Here is a 19,065-nt window from a genome sequence, read left to right on the forward strand (position 1 = left end):
GAATCATACTAACAAGTTAACAAGATTCAATAATCATAATCTCTACATGGGCTTTCCAACACAACATGTAAATACTTATGAGCAAACATTCAAGAACAAGAACTTTAAGCATGCATATGAACTCCAAGAACAAAATCAAATGACAACATGAAGATTAACAAGAACAATCATCACATCTACTTCCATATTATCACATGTTCATAAGCTTCAACATAGTTTAGACAACACAAATGTTTAGCCTACAAGGCTCATAACTACCAAATCAAGCATAAATAAACATAAATTGTTCATAATGTAGTAAGCTAACCAAGTTAAAGACAAGAATTAAATGGTGTTTGAGTAGATCTTCAAGTGGTTTAATCCTCTTCAAGGCTCCTTCTTGGCTCCAACAAGCTTCCAAGACCAGATTCTTGAGAGAAAAAGTCACCAAAATGCTCCAACTCCCTTGCAAATGAGCTAGAAACTCGTATTTAAACTGCTGGGCGTTTGGCACTACCATGCCACCTTTTGGCACGGTCGTGCTTGGCAAGTGTCAGAGCCACTTTCTTGAGTGTTGACCAAGCAAGCTACCATTTTCGGAAAAACCGCGCTCAAATGTTCCCGAGGTCGCACGACCGTGCTCGGAGATCCTCTGGTCGTGCGAGCCGGTAGTGCTCAGTAACAGTCACCTCGTTCTCGGAAACAAGCTGATCAGAGGCTAAGATTGACTTGGCACGGTCGTGCCACTGGTTGGCACGGTCGTGCTTCCCTTGATTTTGAAGATTTGGCTGCTGGGTGCTAGTGCTGATCGAGAGTGCCGACGTCGGGAGGCTTGGCACGGTCGTGCCACTGTTTGGCACGGTAGTGCCATATCTGGCAGTTTGCTGAAATGCACCATTTTAGCTCTATTTTGCTCCAAAAGCTTCCGTTTCATCACCGGGCCGAAGCCCGGACCTGTATTTTCACAAATAACTCAAATGAGTACCAAAATCAATGAAAATACAAAGAGTTTTCGCATAAACATGGCGTATTTGACGTTTAAAAGATGTATAAATTCTTATACATCACCGGTCCAAGTCATATGACTTGAATAAGACCCGTTAACATTCTAATGGATGATTATTCCATTCATTCCAGACTAAGGGCATCCAATAAATTGCAATCTTGTTAGTTGTTTTGATTGAACGGATGTGCTTATATATATATATATATATATATATATATATATATATATATATATATATATATATATATATATATATATATATATATATATATATATATATATATATATATCTTTGGATTGTAAAGATTTAAGCCAGGTAAATACTCATAACCTATTTTCCCTATACGGGCTTGGGATACGGTCAATTATTACCGCTTGGTCAGGTATGGGATCAATGACCTATGTGTTCAAGAATCCAAATAACCCGTTTTAATTCGTATTACTTGATAACTTAAACATTGGGGGTTAATGCGACCGTGTCCTGGATATCTTCAGCTCATTTAATTGCAAATGACTACGACCTAAGGACGGGGTGTAGGCATACGCCCGGCATATGCTAATTCTATGATAAAATATTCTCTTAACCCAATATGGGTCTACCCAATATGGGTTTACCCAATAAGGGTATTAAAGTGGTGTGTCAGTTAATCATGTTCTCGGACATAGTTCCGCGCCCCACATGTATTGACAGGCATGTAATACTCATAACAAGAGATATTTTGTCCCAAGTTATTTATGAAAATAAATATACCAACTGGTATATAAAAATGATTTTGAAATATTTTCAAAATGTGTCTGTTATTTGTATTTACCAGTGAAAACTTACGTATCTTCAAAAGACTAAGCGCATGTTACAAAGAACGTAAATAAGCTGGAAGCTACCCGGTAATTGCTTAGTGGAATTTGCAACTCCATGCAAGAAGCCCAATGGTCTTACATAATCTTTTGTTATTCGATCCGCCTGTGGATCTTTTATACACTTTGGTCTGTATATTATGTTATGAACCTTCGAACAATTGTATTTTGTAATAATTATTTTATACTCCCAAGACTTCCTCTGTGTTATTGTGAATATCTATATCAATTTGTCACGCATAAACCCTCAAGTCTGGGCCCACTGGAAAATCAGGGTGTAACACTATAACTAAGATAATCTCTTAAAAAACCCAAAGTGCGTAAATCATCAAAGGATATGTAAAAGATAAGTCGGAACCAAGTGATTCTATCTTGTCTATTTGTTTCTTTTATAATTCTAGTTTCTTTCTTTATTTTAACTACTAAAAATCTTTTCTCAAAATTTGGTTAGATTAGATGTTGATGATATTCTGGTATTAAAATCTCTTGTGTCCTTGGACGACCTCGGTATCTTACCATCACTATACTATGCCAACGATGGGTGCACTTGCCCTAACCTGCTGTAGAGAGTGATAGTATTTTATCGTGTTTTATAGATTTAAAGCTTGAAAAACAAGTGAAAAGTGCTTAAAATGTATTAAAAATCATACACCCTCACCTCACGTCAATTTTTTGGCATCGTTGTCGGGGAAACAAGGATTTTAAGAAAGTTTAAAATCAACGGCCTAATCATTTTTATGCTTCTCTAATTTTTCTTTTCAGGTTTTTCTTCTTTTTTTTTCAATTTTCCACTTTCTGCAGAACTAAGCACGGGGCCGTGTCTGGTCACACACGAGGCCATGCCAATTTCCCCAGTAATATAAAAAAAATCTGCCAGACAGAAGCTGCAGCACGGGGCCATGTGACAACCAAATGGGGCCGTGTCCACAAAACAGTTTCTAGGAAATAGTACTGTTTGATCCCGGCAGTTAACACCTTGTCTGGTAACTATGGATGACAATGATTATTTTTACCCCCGCTACTCTTACGATGAATGGTGTCAATTATGCGGAGGAATTCAGATAGATTTAGAATGTCCCATTCTAAATCTCGATCCCCATTACCTAATAGACTCATCGTTTTCCTGTGACGATCACCTTAAGATGGGCGGGAGTAAAAACGATGACTATCATCCACCTGAGTTCCATCAAACCTCGTCTATAAAAGACATAAGTTCGGAAGAATTATGTCAAATAGAAAAGAGGATTCTCCAAAAACTCAAAGAAATAGAATCCATGATTAAGGCACGATATTCAGCAAGGAACAATAACGAAGGAGAAGAATCGAAACACGATTTGATGGAACCACATTCAGGAATAGACAATACCAAAGCCAACACGTGTACCCTGGCTTCTTGCCAAAACGAAGGCGATAGTTGTCCCAGTATCGGCCACGCAATGAAGGACTCCTTAACGGCTTGTGAATTTCACACCAACGGTTTAGACCAGAGCGAGTCGACTCACACCTTCTTTAACAAGAGCCCGGAAAAGGTAAATAAAGGATGGTTCCCCCATCCTAATTTTAGCTTAAGTTTCTTCCATTTCGACAACCTCTTTCGTTTTCGTATCTCTCGCTGGAACCTAAGGTACATTCGGCATTTCGGTGTTGCCCCAACCAGTAAGGAACCTCCTGATAAAATTCGGTTCCTGAAAATTCTGATGAAACTTCATAAATCCCTAAAAACACGGGGCCGTGCTCATTGCACATGGGGCCATGCCTCATCTACTCTCCAAAAATATTAAAAATCACACACCCTCACCTCACGTCAGTAGCCTTGTTCACTTTATGTCTAGGAAGTTGTTTTAGTGACTTAGTGATAAGAAGACAAGTAATAATCAACAAGTGAGGTAGTGGAACTAAATTAGAAAGCTAAGGATTCCATGGTTCACACTTTTCATCAAAACTCAAGCTTCATCATATTGAAGATGATGAACCTTGAATGGTTTCAACACTTTTAAAGTTGCTTGGAACTTTTGGACATAATTTTAAATAGATTGTAAGCATCATTTCTTGCAGAAATCAACCACAACACAAATCCACAACTATAAACTTAGTTGGGAGCAAGGTAGGCATATGGTTTCACCAAGATTCAAGCAAAATACATAAGAAATAAGAATGCAAATTAAAACAATAAGCTATAACCACTTTGGATCTCAAATACGGTGAGGTTCCACCTTAGTTTGTCATGGCAAACTTGTGGAAACCTTTCTAGAGGTTATCCAAGTAGTTTAGAAAAGAAAAAAAAGGAGAAATGAGAAGGAAAGTGAGTTTGGAAAGTGAGTGAAAACTCACTAAGAATACTTGGAAGTATTCTGTCTTGCTTTAAGAACTTGAGAGAATGTGAAAACTTGAGAGAGATTAAGGTGAGTGGAAACTGTTTTGGAGTGTATGGAGGCTCTTATTTATAAAATAGGATTAGGGTGAGTTTAGGTACTTAATGAAGTTGGTGGTGGTTGGGAGTTGGAAAAAGGTAAAACGGGAGTTGGTGTTGCCCCTTTAGGTTTTTTCTAGTATGGATAACAGGTGTCCATGAGGGAGGCACCTACTAAGGATAGTAGGAACGAGCACCTACTAAGGGTAGTAGGTCTCAGAGGGACAAACATCTACTAAGGGTAGTAGGTGTCACAAGGTTTGTGAAATAACAATAAACACTGAAAACACCCATCTTTTAACTCTAAGGGTGGGGGTATGGTTAATCACTCTAGGGTGTTTGAGTGATTCTCTACCCAATAATATTATGCCATGTCAACTCCCCATTCCACTCCCTATTTTGCACTCAATCACTAGGTATGGTTCAATCACTCTAGGGTGTTTGAGTTATATATTTTTTTTATTTCTAGAAATTATTCATAAATAAATAAAACATATTTTAACCTAAACAAAGGTACTTTTAATTAAAAAAACACATTACATAAAATTAAAATAAATAATATGACATTAAAACATAAAAATAAATTAAAAAAAAAACCTAATTTAACTATTCATCGTCGGAATCCGCCAAAAGGTGGGGTAAATCTTGTTCTCCAAGATGCTCCACAAGATCATATTTTAGTCTATAATGCGTATCTTCATTAATGAGCTCGTTATAAGCAATGTCTTCGAAAACGGGCTCGACTGGAGGATCCCGAATATGTACCGGTGCAATCGCATTACCGTCGTCTTTTAGAATCATATTATGCATAATAATGCATGCATATATGACCATCCTAATTTTTTTAACACTCGTAGCACGCATCGAGCGACGAAGTATATGCCATTTTTCCTTTAAAACACCAAAAGCCCGCTCCACGTCTTTTCTTGCCGCCTCGTGTTGCCTCTTGAACTTCTTTTCTTTCATAATGTGAGGATACGGAAATGATTTCACAAACACAGACCAAGTAGGGGAGATTCCATCGGTAAGATAGTATACACGCTTATACAAGTGGTTGTTCACGTAAAATGGGCATTTTGGTGCAGTTCCATTTCATTCAGTAAGAAATAACGGAGATTGTTGGAGCACGTTGATGTCGTTTTATGAACCTGGTGGACCACAAAAAGCATGTCAAATCCACAAATCCTGAGAGGCCACCGCTTCGAGCATAACTGTCGGGTGACTGTGATCCCCCCTCATATATTGACCCCGCAACTCCGTTGGACACATTCTCTAAACAAAATGTGTACAATCAAGACTACCCAACATCCCAGGAAGGTGATGTTTCTCCTTATGAGCTTCGTACAAGAGCGCAACGTCGTAGCTAGTAGGTCTAAGTAAAAACTCGGAAGCGTATAAATTACATACCGTTTCGCAAAAATTTTCTAGACTTTCTCGGGAAGTCCTTGCGGACATACTTAAATACTCGTCGAACTCGTCTGGAGCGTTACCGGTTGCTAGTTGCTTAATCGCCGAAGTAACTTTTTGCATAGGTGTAAAACTCTTCCTCATACTCGCATCCACAGTGTCTTGAAACCACGAGTTATTCGCTTGCACGTCACTCAAAATTTTTAAAAACAACCTTTTCGACATATGAAACCTTTAACGAAAAACCTCTTCGTTGAACACGGGCTCCTCAACAAAATAATCCCTCATAAGGTTTTCGTGACATTTCACTCGATCTCGACGTACATATTTCCTTTTTCTAGAAGTGCCCGTGTCTTCCAGTTCTGCGGCTTCGTTAATAAGATTTTGGAAAAAAATTAAACTACTATCACTCGAGGAAGAATGATCGTCTTCACTAATATCAATTGGAATGAATAGCGGTGGTATATCATCCATTGGAAAAACAGAAGATGTGAATTTTTTTATAAAATAGAGTTGTATGGAGAAGAAAATGGTGAAAAATGATGTTGAATGGTATTGTTTTTATAAGAAAAAGTTGTAGTTTTTTTATAAAACGGCTAGCTTTTTTTAACGGTCAAATTTCATAATCACACCACTCAATCACATCGGTGACTACACACAGATTTACCTCACCGAAATAGCACTCACCGAAGGTCTTCATCACCGCGGTGTGGTCACCGATCGGTGACTACACTTCCCCGAATGAGTCCCCGAAACCATACCCCCACCCTAAAAATTCATTTACGTCGTATATGACAAGCCATCAAACACTGTTAGTCTTTGTTGTTTAAGGTTATCCTATACGCATTGAACTATACAAGTCATATATGATAAGTTGGGTGTCTAAACATAAGGGTGTAAGGGGCACTCCTCTAAGTGGGGAGTGACCTCTCTTACCTACAGCCAATCAGCACGCGCCACGTCAACTCCCCACTTAACTTCCCCCACACCCTCAATTTGATGGTGGCACTCCTCTCTTGGGGGACTTGCTTTTTTTTGTTTTTTTTTATTTGTTGTAATTATTGATGTATTATAAATTAAACAAATACTAATAAAAATTAAATAAAACTAGTTACTTTCTGGTCGCGCGTTGCGGCGGGACCCAATGACTACAAAAGGCGTGTCAGCAACGGCAAAAAGATACCGAATATCAAATCATAAATAAAATGACGTGGTAAGGATAGTCACTCCGTCATAAAAAACGATTTTAAATAAACTAATATATAATAATAGGACCCACACGTCCTACACGTTGGAAATTCGATTGTTTTCAGTTCAGTTATTACGCTGCTAACACGTTAAAATATGGATGAGCTTGGTACCGATAACGGCAGCGAAAGTACCGATCCGGAAAATCATCGAAATTAGGTACTGGCATTGAAAATGCTCTGTACAATACGGTATGGTATTTGAAGGTAAAAATCAATAAATACATGTATGGTGCTAGACCGGTGTCGAACCGAAAGTAACGATTCTGAAAACGCCAAAAGGTGGGTACCAAATTGGTACCGAAAATGATTTGGTATAGTAAATTTGGTACCGATACGATACCGGTTCGTTTACAGGATTTGATACGATTTGCTCATCAATATTCTAAATATCCAAGTTAATTTTACATGCTACAATTCATTCATTACAAAAAAAGACAAAAAAGAAAGCAAAATAAGTTGTGTATATAAAACCTCATTCAAACGAAATAAAGTTGACTTACTGTGTGTATGAAAAGTAATCTAAACGGTGCAATTACTTGCATTGCTGCGTTGCTACAGGATTTGATGAGCTCGGTACCAACCGGTACCGAAAATACCTTACCGAAATCCCCAAAAGTGGGTACCGGTACCGAATATACCTAGCATGGTACGGTTTGGTACCGGTCGGTACTAGTACGGCACTAGTATTTGAGGGTAAAAACCGGTGAATACCTGTGCAGAACCGGTACCGAAAATACACCGGTTTGATAAATTTGAAACCGGTACCTATACCCGATACCATTTGATTATCGCTTAATAATGTTACTATTAATTTCATTCTAATTTTAATTTAAAAAAAAATAATGAATCACTGTTCATTGAGTTTCTTTTTTATCATATATAAATTTAAGAAAAAACATTTCATTAAATTAAAAACAAAAATTACATTTAAACTAGAAAAATAAAAAAAACAAACTACTCGTCATCGGAATTCGCTTCAAGGTGAGGTAGATATAAACGTCCGAGATGCTCAACGAGATCGTGTTTTAGTCCTCAAAGCGTTTCATCGTCAATGAGCTCGCTAAAAGCAGTATCATCGAAGACGGGTTCGTCAATGAGCTCCGCTTGTTGGATGAGATTTTGGAAGAAAATTAAACTACTATCGCTTGACGATGAATCTTCATCGTCGGGAAAGTCGGGCAGGAGAGAAAAAAACGGGAACTCGGAATTCATTTTTTTAAAGATTGGGTAAAAAAATTAGATGAGTTGAAGGGTTTAGGAGAGTAATATAGTGGGAGTTGTTTTGGGTTTGAAAAATAAAAAGATTGAAGTGGGTTAGTATTTATAGGGTTTAGGAGAATTTTTTTTTAATATATAACAGCTATATAGCCGTTTTAATATAAAAAAAGGGTCAAAAATTACAAATCTCAATCGGTGAACACAACCCGCTCCCCACACCCCGATTTGGGTCACCGAAAGGATGGCGGCAATGTTTCCGAACGGGGTTCACACTCACCGCCCCCTCCCCGAGGGCGCCCCATTCACCCTAAAGTTGAGTATCAAATAGTTTGACCCTATTTAAAAGACCTTATAAAAGTACTAAAATAGTATATAGATGGTAAAGTGGCCGATTGGTCCACCTAAATAAGTTAAATCAGGTCAGGTTGATGACGTAATATCTGCTGTTTTGACGGCCCTACAAACTGCCTGAATGTACACTTATGCAACAGTAGATTGCATCATACCTTAGGCTATGCGGTATGATGACCATTCTCTTTTAGAGGATGATCCATCACGTAAGCGTCACATCATAGTTCTATAGAGGATGATCCGCCATGGCAAAACACGGGAAATGTGAGGATGATCCTACGGTCCTACCCCACTAATTATAGCAATTAAATTATTATTTTTTTTAATTTTTTGCAAAGGAAACAAATATTGAAAATAGGGTTGAGCAAGTTTAGGTTTGGACCGAAAATAACCGAGAACCAAACTGAAAATATACCCAACCCGACCCGAACCCAAGTACCTAGGTATTTAGATCGGGTCGGGTCGGTTCTCGGTTCTTTTCATGGTGAAACCCGACTTGGACCTATGGACCGGAACCAACCCTATATTTAGGGTAGTGAATCGGTTCTGTATTTTATGTTTGATCGGTTCTCGGGTCGGGTCGGGTAATGGTCGGGTCGGGTTTTTGCTTTTGCTCACCCCTAATTGAAAAGGGGTGGGTTTTGTCTTTTAGCGACCGTCGCCAACATCCAACACTCGACGGTGAGGACGAGGACGCGAGGGGGGGGGAGGGGGGATGGTGTGCGGTCCGTCGCCAGGGCTGGACGGGTGGGGGACGCTCCCCATACCGTCTAGCCTTATTCATACACCTCACCATCCTCTTCAAATTGTGTGTATCCGTTCTCTTGTCACGATAATACTTTATCATTACTATTTTTGTATTATTTCTTTTTTAACAACAAAGTCTCAGACCATAAGGTGTGGGAAGGAAAGTCTCCAAAGGGACTATCCTCCATATAAGTGCCACGTAAGCATAGGAGGAGGACCATCCTCTTGAAGACTATCCAAGGGTGTGGTGAATGCTCCTCCCCCATTTTTTATTATTTTTTTGTCATATTAATTAAAACAAAGTAAATAAAAAATAAAAAAAGTTAGATTTAAATAAAAACTTAAAGTTACATTTACATAAAAATCCTATAGCTACATTAAAAAAAAAACCTAAAGTAACATTAAAAAAACCTAAAATTACATTAAAAAAACCTAAACTTAAATTAAAAAAAAAAGCCTAAAGTTACAAATAAATAAAAAAACTACGCGTTGTTTTCTCCGAGACTCCAAATGTGATCGATCAAGTCCGATTGAAGATTGGCATGTGTGAAATTGTAATGTAACGAGAATCTGTTCAAATCTTGTTGTTCTCCGCTAACCGGAACATAATTCTCCTCCACCGTGTTCTCGTCATACTCACAAATTACATGTCCTTCGTCTTCGAGGATCATGTTATGCAGCAAAATACATGCATACATACAGTATCGCAACGTTTTGGGTGTAAAAGCGCGCGCTGGGTTTTCAATAATATGCCATCTTTGTTGGAGAACCCCAAAACATCGTTCAATATCTTTTCTAGCCGCTTCTTGAAACTTGGCAAATTTCTTTCTTTTTTCATCTGCAGGATGCCTAACCGTTTTAACTATTGTAGAGTATTGTGGGTATATTCCATCGGCAAGATAATACCCGCGTCTGTACTCCACTCCCGAAACTGTAAACCTCGTATCAGGACCGATCCCTTTTATAACATCGTCAAAAACCTCAGAATTTTGTAGAACGTTGATGTCGTTATTCGAACCAGGTGTCCGTCGAACCCGATGAAGAAGAAGATGACATGGTGTATTTTTTAGAGAAGATTATGTGGGTATTTTGTATAAAAATGTGGGAGTTGTTTGGAGAAAGTGGGTGAATTTTCGTATAAAAGTGGATAAATATGTGGGTATTTATAAAGGCTTTAAATTAAATGATTTTTTTTTAAATATAGCCGTTATCAACAGCATTATTGCATGGTCCCCACAAAAAGCAGCCCCGTCTCCAACGTCTAAAATCTAACGAAAGTGTCGAGACGGACCCCAAGGGGGCGGTGTGCGACGGCCCAAAAAGGGGGGGATGACTCGATGCCGATCCCCATACCCTTTGTAGGATCAGTTTGACCTCTAGAATGAGTCAATTTGAGTAATACACACTAATTGAGTGGCGGAAACACTCAATCAGATCAGAATCAGTAAGAAATAGTATAAAATAGATGAAGATACGTTGCAGATACTTTAACTACTTGCTTTTCATTCACTTTGACTTGAAAATTCGGCAGAGTAACAGTACACTTCAAGGTCTGACCGTATGAAATGAAAAGCACACAAGCCTTTATATAGGCAAGGCTGACCGTTTGAAGTAACACACACAATTTCAAACGGCCAGGCAACACACCCTTCCGTTTGAAACTCAAACGGACACGTTTCAAACGGTCAGGCAATAAACAACTTAAAACTTTACATATTTGACCCCTAGACTATACAAACTTGACATATTAAGACCCTAGACTTAAGACATAGGCTTTAGACATACTGCACCAACAAAATCCCCCTTGGATAGAGCCGCAGTCTTCAGTCTTGGTCTTTGGGACTTTGAACAGCTCTGTATTTCTCTTCCATCTGTTTTGGCTTTTGACTTAACGCAACTCTGATCTTTTCACTCTTTTTCTTCAATGCCTTTTCTTCTTCAAGCTGTTGTCTCATAAACTTTCCTCTATTCTCTTCCATTCTTCGATTCTCACGTTCACGTTCACGTTTTGCTTTCTTCTTCATCTTCTCATCTAATGCCCACCATGAAGATGTCCACTTGCTTTCTGAGTTGATACCTTTTTGAAAGCACAGTGACACTACACGTTGAAACTGAAGAGCTTGATCTTTATCTTCTGCTTTATAACGAATCTTGTGAATGAACAAGCATTCAATGTCTTTTGTTGAGCAATTCACCAACCACATAGGATCATAAACATGAATATTTCTAAGTTCACCACCAGCTCTGTAAGTTATGATTGCCTCAGTTGTGATACAGCTGTAAACCCAATCAATAAAGCCTTTGTAAAAATCTTGCTCCATTTCTGGCATAGGAATTGTCGTCATGGTTCTAGGAGGCTTTACATTCAGAATGGTTTCAGTAACACCAGTCACCGGATCTACTCTTTGAATACGTCTAGGCCGATGAGGCTTCCACTTCCGAAGACCTTTCAAAGTCTCGTACTTAATATATCCCCACATCACCTTATCATTCTGCCTAACTTGATAATCCAAGGTTCTCACTTGAGATAATTCATCGACGTCCCACCATGGTAATGACATAATGTCATATAGACGTTTAAAGTATTGGACGCCATACTCCCTACGAATAGCATAAGCGTTTACTTGTGGAAGAAAACCCCAACTTATAATGTCACCAAGAGAAATAGATCTATCACGTTGAAAAAACTTCAAAGACCTTTTGAACTTTCTCTCATGACTGTCTTTAAACCATTTTGAACGATCTTCTTTTTCAACATTTGATTGACTTTCTTTTTCAGTATCTTTCTTCAAGTTTTCAAACACTTTTTCATTCACAGCTTCAGTCACTTTCTGTCGCAACTCTTCTCTGTTTTCTGCTGCGAAGAATTCCATTAACGTTGGAAGTTTTGATGTATCTTCAGGGACATCCTCATATCAGAACAATCCTCTACTTCAACCCTATCATACTGATCAGCATCTTCGACATAATCATACTTGTAATCTTTCTGTTTATTTATATCAAACGATTCCAGATCTGCTTCAAGATCAATTTGAATCTCGGGATTTACATCTTTTAACATCTCCCTATACACGTCTAAACGTAAGAACAAAGGTTCATGATGATCTACAATCTGTGTCTTACTCGACTCCCCCTTACCTTCAGCTTCACCACTTTCTTCATTAACTGTGTCGTTTAACAGATCTTCAACGACTTTTTCTTTTGAGACTTCAGTTACTCTAACACCTGAACCTCCTGCAGCATCATCATCATCATTGCCTTTAGAACTGTGACTGCTTGCAGAATAAACAAACTCATCCTCATCATCATCTTCATCATCCTCTTAATCTTCGCCACCAATTAACTTAGGCGTTGGTGATTCTTCTTCGACTATACCAGGAACTGAAGATATTGGCTCAGGATTTTCTATCACCATTGAAGGTACAATAGACATTACAGAACTTCCTTCCACTCCTTTACCCTTATCTTTCATTTGCCTTTCTAATTCTGCTTTACGTTCTGCACGAAGGTCTTCTAACTTCAACTCTTCATATTTCTGTTCCACTGATGTCTCTAACATGCTTTCCACAACTCTATTCAGCATGTAGAACTTGTGTTCATGCAACGCTTTAGCAGCCATAAGCTCTTTATTCTTCAACTTATAGTACTCATTTTCACTCTCTCGACGACTCTTCTCTTCTTCTAATTCAGACACTCGAACTTTCAGAACGTCGATTTCTGTCTGATCAACTTCAACTTTCAGTGTCAACACTTTGTTTTCACCTTCCAACCTTTGCACTCTACCAGCAAGAGTCTTTTCTCTATCAGCAATCTTCTTGCATTCAGCCACCAATTTTTTATTCTCTGCTATCACTTCATCAATTCTCTTTTCCAATTTCAACACTTGCGAATTGTTTGCAAAGTCGAAATCAACGTCTAGCAGATTATCTTGTGGTATCTGAAGACCTCTACTTGATGAACCAGGTTGTGCTTGGGTGAGTGGAGGTGTACCAAAAAGATCTTGAGAAGAATAATATGGTTGATGTGGAGGTGGTGTTGATCGAAACAGAGGAGATGGTTGTCTGGGTGGTGTTGTGTGAATTGGAGATTGTGGAGGTGTTGGTTGATGTGGAGGTGTTGGTTGACGTGGAGGTGTAGTTTGTATGATTTTCTGAGGGCGCTTTGATACTTTAATCTTTGGTGTAACTTTCTTTCGACCAGCAGCCTTCTTTTTACCTCCCGGAGTAGATTGTGACACTGAAACATGCTCCGGAGAAGGTACATAAGGTGTATCTTCCTTCTCTTCCCTCTTCCTTTTTCTAATCAACCTCTCCTGTTTTATCTCTTCTCTCATTCGTCTTTCACGTTCTTTTGCATCAAACACTTCATATTCAGACGAACTAGAAGAACTGGTAGTGTCTTTATCAACGTCGTCACCTTCAATATCATCTAACACTTTCTCTTTCTCTTTCTGAATGTTAGACGTAACAGTCTGCACAACATTATCAACAAAATCTGTATCAGTTGTAAACAATTCTGCATTAATTTCTATATTTTCAGCAGCAGCCACTTCTTGTTCCTTTTCAACATTTGCAGCAGAGATATCTTCATCAGGCTCATCAATCAAGGACATTGGAGTTGCTTTCTTTTGTTTCTTTTTCGGTAGTGAAGAAGATTCTTCGCCTGATTTCATAGTAGGAGTAGATTTCTTTGACTTCTTCTTTTCTTCCTTTAAGAACCATTCACTTCTCTTAGAAATAAAACTTTTAAGGATCTTCAGCTCTTCTTCATAACTTTTCTCTTTTCTTTCTTCCTCATTTCTCCAATGTTCATGATTCTCAGGATCAGGATCCTGATAATTACTATCTTTGATGGCTCCAAATAGTTCAGCAGATTTTGTCGGCTCTGGATGTTTTGGATGATACTTGGCTAAAGCTCTAATTGAATCATTATCCATGTGTGATAATACCAACATATCATTTTCTTCATCTCTAATCAAATTTGGATAAGCATGATCTAATATCATCTGCACAAATCTGGGATATAACCAAGTCTTTCTGTCCGACACTATTTCCTCAACCATGTAATGGAAAACAATATGAGAGAAATTATATTTTTTGTTTAACACAAGAGATACAACCATGTTCATCAAATAATCACGCATGGTATCATAACCGCCTTTCTGATGACTCATTGAAATCATCACTGCATGAATCAGAAACTTATAAGGCTTGGTGAACTTTGATTTCAAATAACTGGCACTGTTCAGTTCACCTACATATCCCATTCTAAGCAAACACCCTTTGACCATCTTTTCTGGCAACTTCGTTGGTGAATTCTCTTCATCTGGAAACCCAATTACTTCTCTGATAACTGCTTCAGTAATGACAATAGGTTTCTTTTCATCGTCTATCTTCACAACTGAGTTAATTATCTTGTTTTGTTCATCATACGAAGCATTCTTCCAAAAGCGTTTGATATGTGATCTGAATACTAGACGTCTCTCTGTCAAAGCCTTCAGAATAGGTATCCTTCTCATGAATTCCAGAATATCTTTGAAGTCTGATAACTTCGGATTTTACTTCTCATCCAAATTGCAACAAGTATTGTGACTAGGATTGAATAATGTAGAAGTTGGCTGCAAAACACAAACATTCAACACAATTAAACTCTAAAAAAAATTTTCAAACTCATGTCATTCAAACGGTCAACATTCATACAAATCAGTTTCAAACGATTGAATTCAAACTGTCTAAGTTCAAACGGTTGACATTCAAACGGCCTCAGTTCAAACTATGACCCTCAAACAGTCTGAGTTCAAATAATACCACTCAAACGGCCTTTAGTCTCAGACATTCATTCTGAGACCATGAGATATGGGGTGGATAGTCTACAAAGAGACTATCCGCCACATAGGCGCCACATAAGCTTTGGTGGAGGAGCATCCTCTTGGAGACTACCCAAGGGTGTGGTGGATGCTCCTCCTCCATTTTTTTATTATTTTTTATTTAATTTAATTAATTAATGAAAACAAAGTAAATAAAAATAAAAAAGTTACATTTAAATAAAACCTAAAAAAACAACCTAAAGTTACATTTAAATAAAAAAAACCACACTTAAAAAAAACCTAAAGTTACATTTAAAAAAACTACGCTCCCCCACTCCATTTTTTCCTAATTTTTTCCTTCATCATTTGTAAAATGGGACGGTCTTCCGGTGGATATTCGATAAGGTCGGTGGTCATTATATTCCATTCCTCCAACTCCTGCGCTTCTTGTTTCTTCTTTTGCTTCTCCTCGGCTAGTTTTTTTTCATCTTTACCTTCTCGGTTTGCGTCTCGATAAAAGTTTGGTTGAATGCTTTCAACTCGGCCATAATACCTTCCAACTTCGAACCACCACCACTTCCTGATGGGGCTTGTTTCTTTTTTTGAGCCGCTATCTTTTTACTTTTGTCCCTTCCTAGGGGACGTTCTCCATCTTTAATCGGCTCCTCCTCATAATCGGGCTCGTCGTTGATATTTATTTGGCAACGACCAGTTGAGCCTCCAACGCTATAACTTCCTGACTCGAAAGTTTTAGACCGTTTCGTTGCTCGTTTCGCGCTTGCAACCTCATTTCGAGTTCCCTTCCATTTTGGTTGATCCTTTACAACTTGCCAAGCACGGACATGTGGGAAAGAAGATTTGTTCTCATGATCGTATAAACGCAACGCTTCATTGAAAACATTTTCGTGGTTCCACCCACTCGGTTTGTTGGCGAGCATTGTGTTATAAAACCCACAAAAGCGTTGGATCAACGTATTCATCTTGCGCCACTTGGAGCTGATAGAATCAATGGTTCTGTACTCGCCTTGTTGCCAAAACCCCTCGCTTTGTTGATTGTTACCTACAGCTTAGTAACAGTAATAATAATATTTTGTTAGAAAAATATAGTGTACAAATAAATATTTAATAACAATAATAATATAATGTACAAATAATATTTAATGACAATAATAATATAATGTACAAAAAATAATTTTATAACAATAATAATATTTTACCGATTATAGGAGACGTTGAATAGTTAATATATGCCTTCGCCAACGCCACTTCCTCAATTTTTGTCCAATTTTGTTGTTGTTTGGCGGCTGCGTCTTCTTTTTTTCCCTTTCCCTTTGTATTTTTCTTTTTTGAAGGTTCAGGTTGCGTTTCTGGCACAACCTCTACGTCATCATCTTGTTCCTCGATTTGTGTTGGATATGCTTGTGGCGGTGGTTGATATGGCATATTTAGCGGGTTTTGCATTAGTTGTTGCATTTGATATGGGTTGAACGGCATGTTGAGTTTTTGCATTTGCATTGGGTTGAACGGGTATTGGTTTCGTTGGTTGAAAGCGTTGAGCATTTGTTGGTAACCCGTAAAAGAGTTGTCCATTACGGGTGTATAGCCGGGTGACGAAAACGGGTGTGAACTTGAGTTGGGATTATTTGGGTTGTAGGGATCCATAATTTTTTTAAGGTTGGGAGATGATTTTTTATAAAATTGGGAGAAAAGTGGAAGTATTTGGTAAAAAAAAATGGGGTTAAAAGTGGTTTAACTTATAGTGGTGGGGTGATTTTTTTTTTTATAAAAGATGCAAGTTACCGTTAGGGGGGCCCACCCCATTCAAAAATTAGCCCCGTCTCCAACGTCTCATTTCCGATGAAAGTGACGAGACGGCCCCTTCGGGGGTGGTGTGCGACGGCCCAAAAAGGGAGGGACGGCTGCCCCATACTCTTTGGTCTGATAATTCTAACAAATGGGTCTATCCTTTCATCCAAAAACAAATCATGATTGATTACCCCGATTATCTTTTTAGGAGGAAACGGTTTGTAATTTCCTTTCAAAAGTCGCTATGACCTTAATTTGGAACAAAAATTATCTTATGACCTTACACTTGAAAAGCAGCGGCGGACCCACACCCTTTAGCCAAAGTTGGCGGCCGCACCTCTTAAAAAAATTAGTGTATATTTTAAGCAAAAAAAACTCGATCGCACCCCTGAAAATATGATTGAACACCTCATCAGTACCACATCATATAATTTTTAGGTCCGCCACTGTTAAAAAGTCATAGCCTCATAGGGCTACCACTCAACCAAAAAGCTCGTTATCAAAAAAAAGTATTAAGTTTAAATGCCTGATTTAGAAAAATAAATATGAAATTGTAGGTGTATATATATGAAATTGCCTCAATATTAAAAACAATTATAAAAATTAGAGCTTTGAATGATTTGGGTTTCCATGGAACTGATTAAATATGAAAAAGACTCATTATTCTTAATATAATTTTTATGTACATATGTAGTTTAAGAGACACTTGTCTCAATAGAAGCACCTTTTCTATAAAGATATGCTCTGTTGCTCATATTTTACTCTTTTCAAATGCTAACACTATCTTCAATGTTACGGGCGTCCTTAGGTGGGGTTTATTTTTTGGCCAGAAGCACTTCTGGTCACTTATGTCTGCGTCGCGCAGACGTACGCAGACGTTTGAGTGCTACAGCTTGTTTCTTTTCTCGCAGACCTTTCATTAAAAAAGGTCTACGAGACCTCTTCTTGGCACAGACATTGACCCATGTCTTCTAAGGTCTGCTCACCTCTTCTCAACTTCTCCTCTTCTCCCTCCAGACACCACCTCCTCTGCCACCACCTCCACCTCCGCCGCCCACCACCACTCCGCCACCACCTCCCACAACTGCTCCGCCACCACCTCCACAAATCAACAGAATCAACGAACACCATAAACCCCTGTTCATGTTCCTTCGACACCCTCAAATCAACAGAATCAAGAACACCTCCACCTCCGACACCCTATCTCTCCTCCGCCATCAAAACCCACCACCATCGTCACCGTCAATCCCCAAATTGAAACCCCCAAATCCACGATCTCTCTCCTCCCTCGATCTCTCTCTCTCTCTCTCTCTCTCTCTGCCTTCATCTGCAAATAAAACCCCCAAATCGAAACCCCCAAATCCACCATCATCTTCATCGCAGAGAGAGAGAGAGAGGAGTGTTCTGTGGTGGTGGTGGTGGTGGTTGCGACGTGGGTGGGTGTAACACCCCAGTGTTTCGGAAGTCAAAGTAAAAGTCAAGACTGAAGTCAAAGGAAGAAAAGATTGCTAATTGCAACGTGTCTATCCTTGCTCAATTCCTGTTTTGACTTCTTTGACTTATAGTTTAGTATATTTTATTTTCGCATTAGTTGTATTATGTGGAGTAATTATTAAGAATCGCAGTAATCGATATACATTTGTCGCTACGAATCGCTCTACGACTGTGAATGATAGGAAGTAACAATGCGATAAAGTCAACTAAACGCTAATCGAACTAATCTAATCGACATCACGCTCGCAACTCGAATTACGCTCTTTGGTGATTGTTATACGTGTGTGTGTGCCTTATGTGTTACTTGTGCATGTTTATTTATGTTATGTGTGGTAATCGATCGAATCGCAATCGAACTCAAACGCAATCGAATCGCAAACGCTAAATGAATACGAAATAGGGATGTTTGTGTGTAGATATAGTATGATAATTGGTGGAGAAGAGATAGCGCGAGATATGAGTAGTTGGGATTAAAAGTAATTTGACTAGGAAACTCCATCACATCGCAACGTTCGCAATCGAAATCGGAGCAGCAAAACTCGTCCAACCGACCTGAAAGATAGAGATACTTCTATGTTTTCAAAATGCTACAACAAAAACTTAAAAAGTCAAACCATCATACACAAACACATTCTTCTCAAAGGAAGAAACAATCCACTCGAACAGCCATCCGACCGGACTACCGTCCGATCGGACCGCTGTCCGAACGGATTGCCATCCGAGTGACTGGCTATCC

The 19,065-nt window shown here is 38.6% G+C and overlaps 1 protein-coding gene across 1 annotated transcript; it reads right to left on the bottom strand.

Annotated features, from left to right (window-relative positions):
* Positions 1 to 14,780: 14,780 nt before the first annotated feature.
* Positions 14,781 to 16,619, bottom strand: LOC110920326. Its single transcript, XM_022164544.1, has 3 exons — positions 16,247 to 16,619; positions 15,524 to 16,089; positions 14,781 to 14,840 (listed from the first exon to the last, which is right to left on the bottom strand). The coding sequence occupies exons 1-3, from the start codon at positions 16,617 to 16,619 to the stop codon at positions 14,781 to 14,783; spliced, it is 999 nt and encodes a 332-aa protein (XP_022020236.1).
* Between the last annotated feature and the right edge of the window lie 2,446 nt (positions 16,620 to 19,065).

The sequence above is a fragment of the Helianthus annuus genome, chromosome 16 (genome assembly GCF_002127325.2).
Source record: "Helianthus annuus cultivar XRQ/B chromosome 16, HanXRQr2.0-SUNRISE, whole genome shotgun sequence".
Lineage (NCBI taxonomy): Eukaryota > Viridiplantae > Streptophyta > Magnoliopsida > Asterales > Asteraceae > Helianthus > Helianthus annuus.

Coding starts and splice junctions, on each gene's coding strand:
- LOC110920326 (XM_022164544.1), bottom strand. CDS start 16,619: ATGGACAACTCTTTTACGGGTTACCAACAAATGCTCAACGCTTTCAAC. Junction 16,090..16,246: donor TTCAACGTCTCCTATAATCG/GTAAAATATTAT, acceptor ACTAAGCTGTAG/GTAACAATCAACAAAGCGAG. Junction 14,841..15,523: donor TCGAGACGCAAACCGAGAAG/GTAAAGATGAAA, acceptor TGTGTTTTGCAG/CCAACTTCTACATTATTCAA.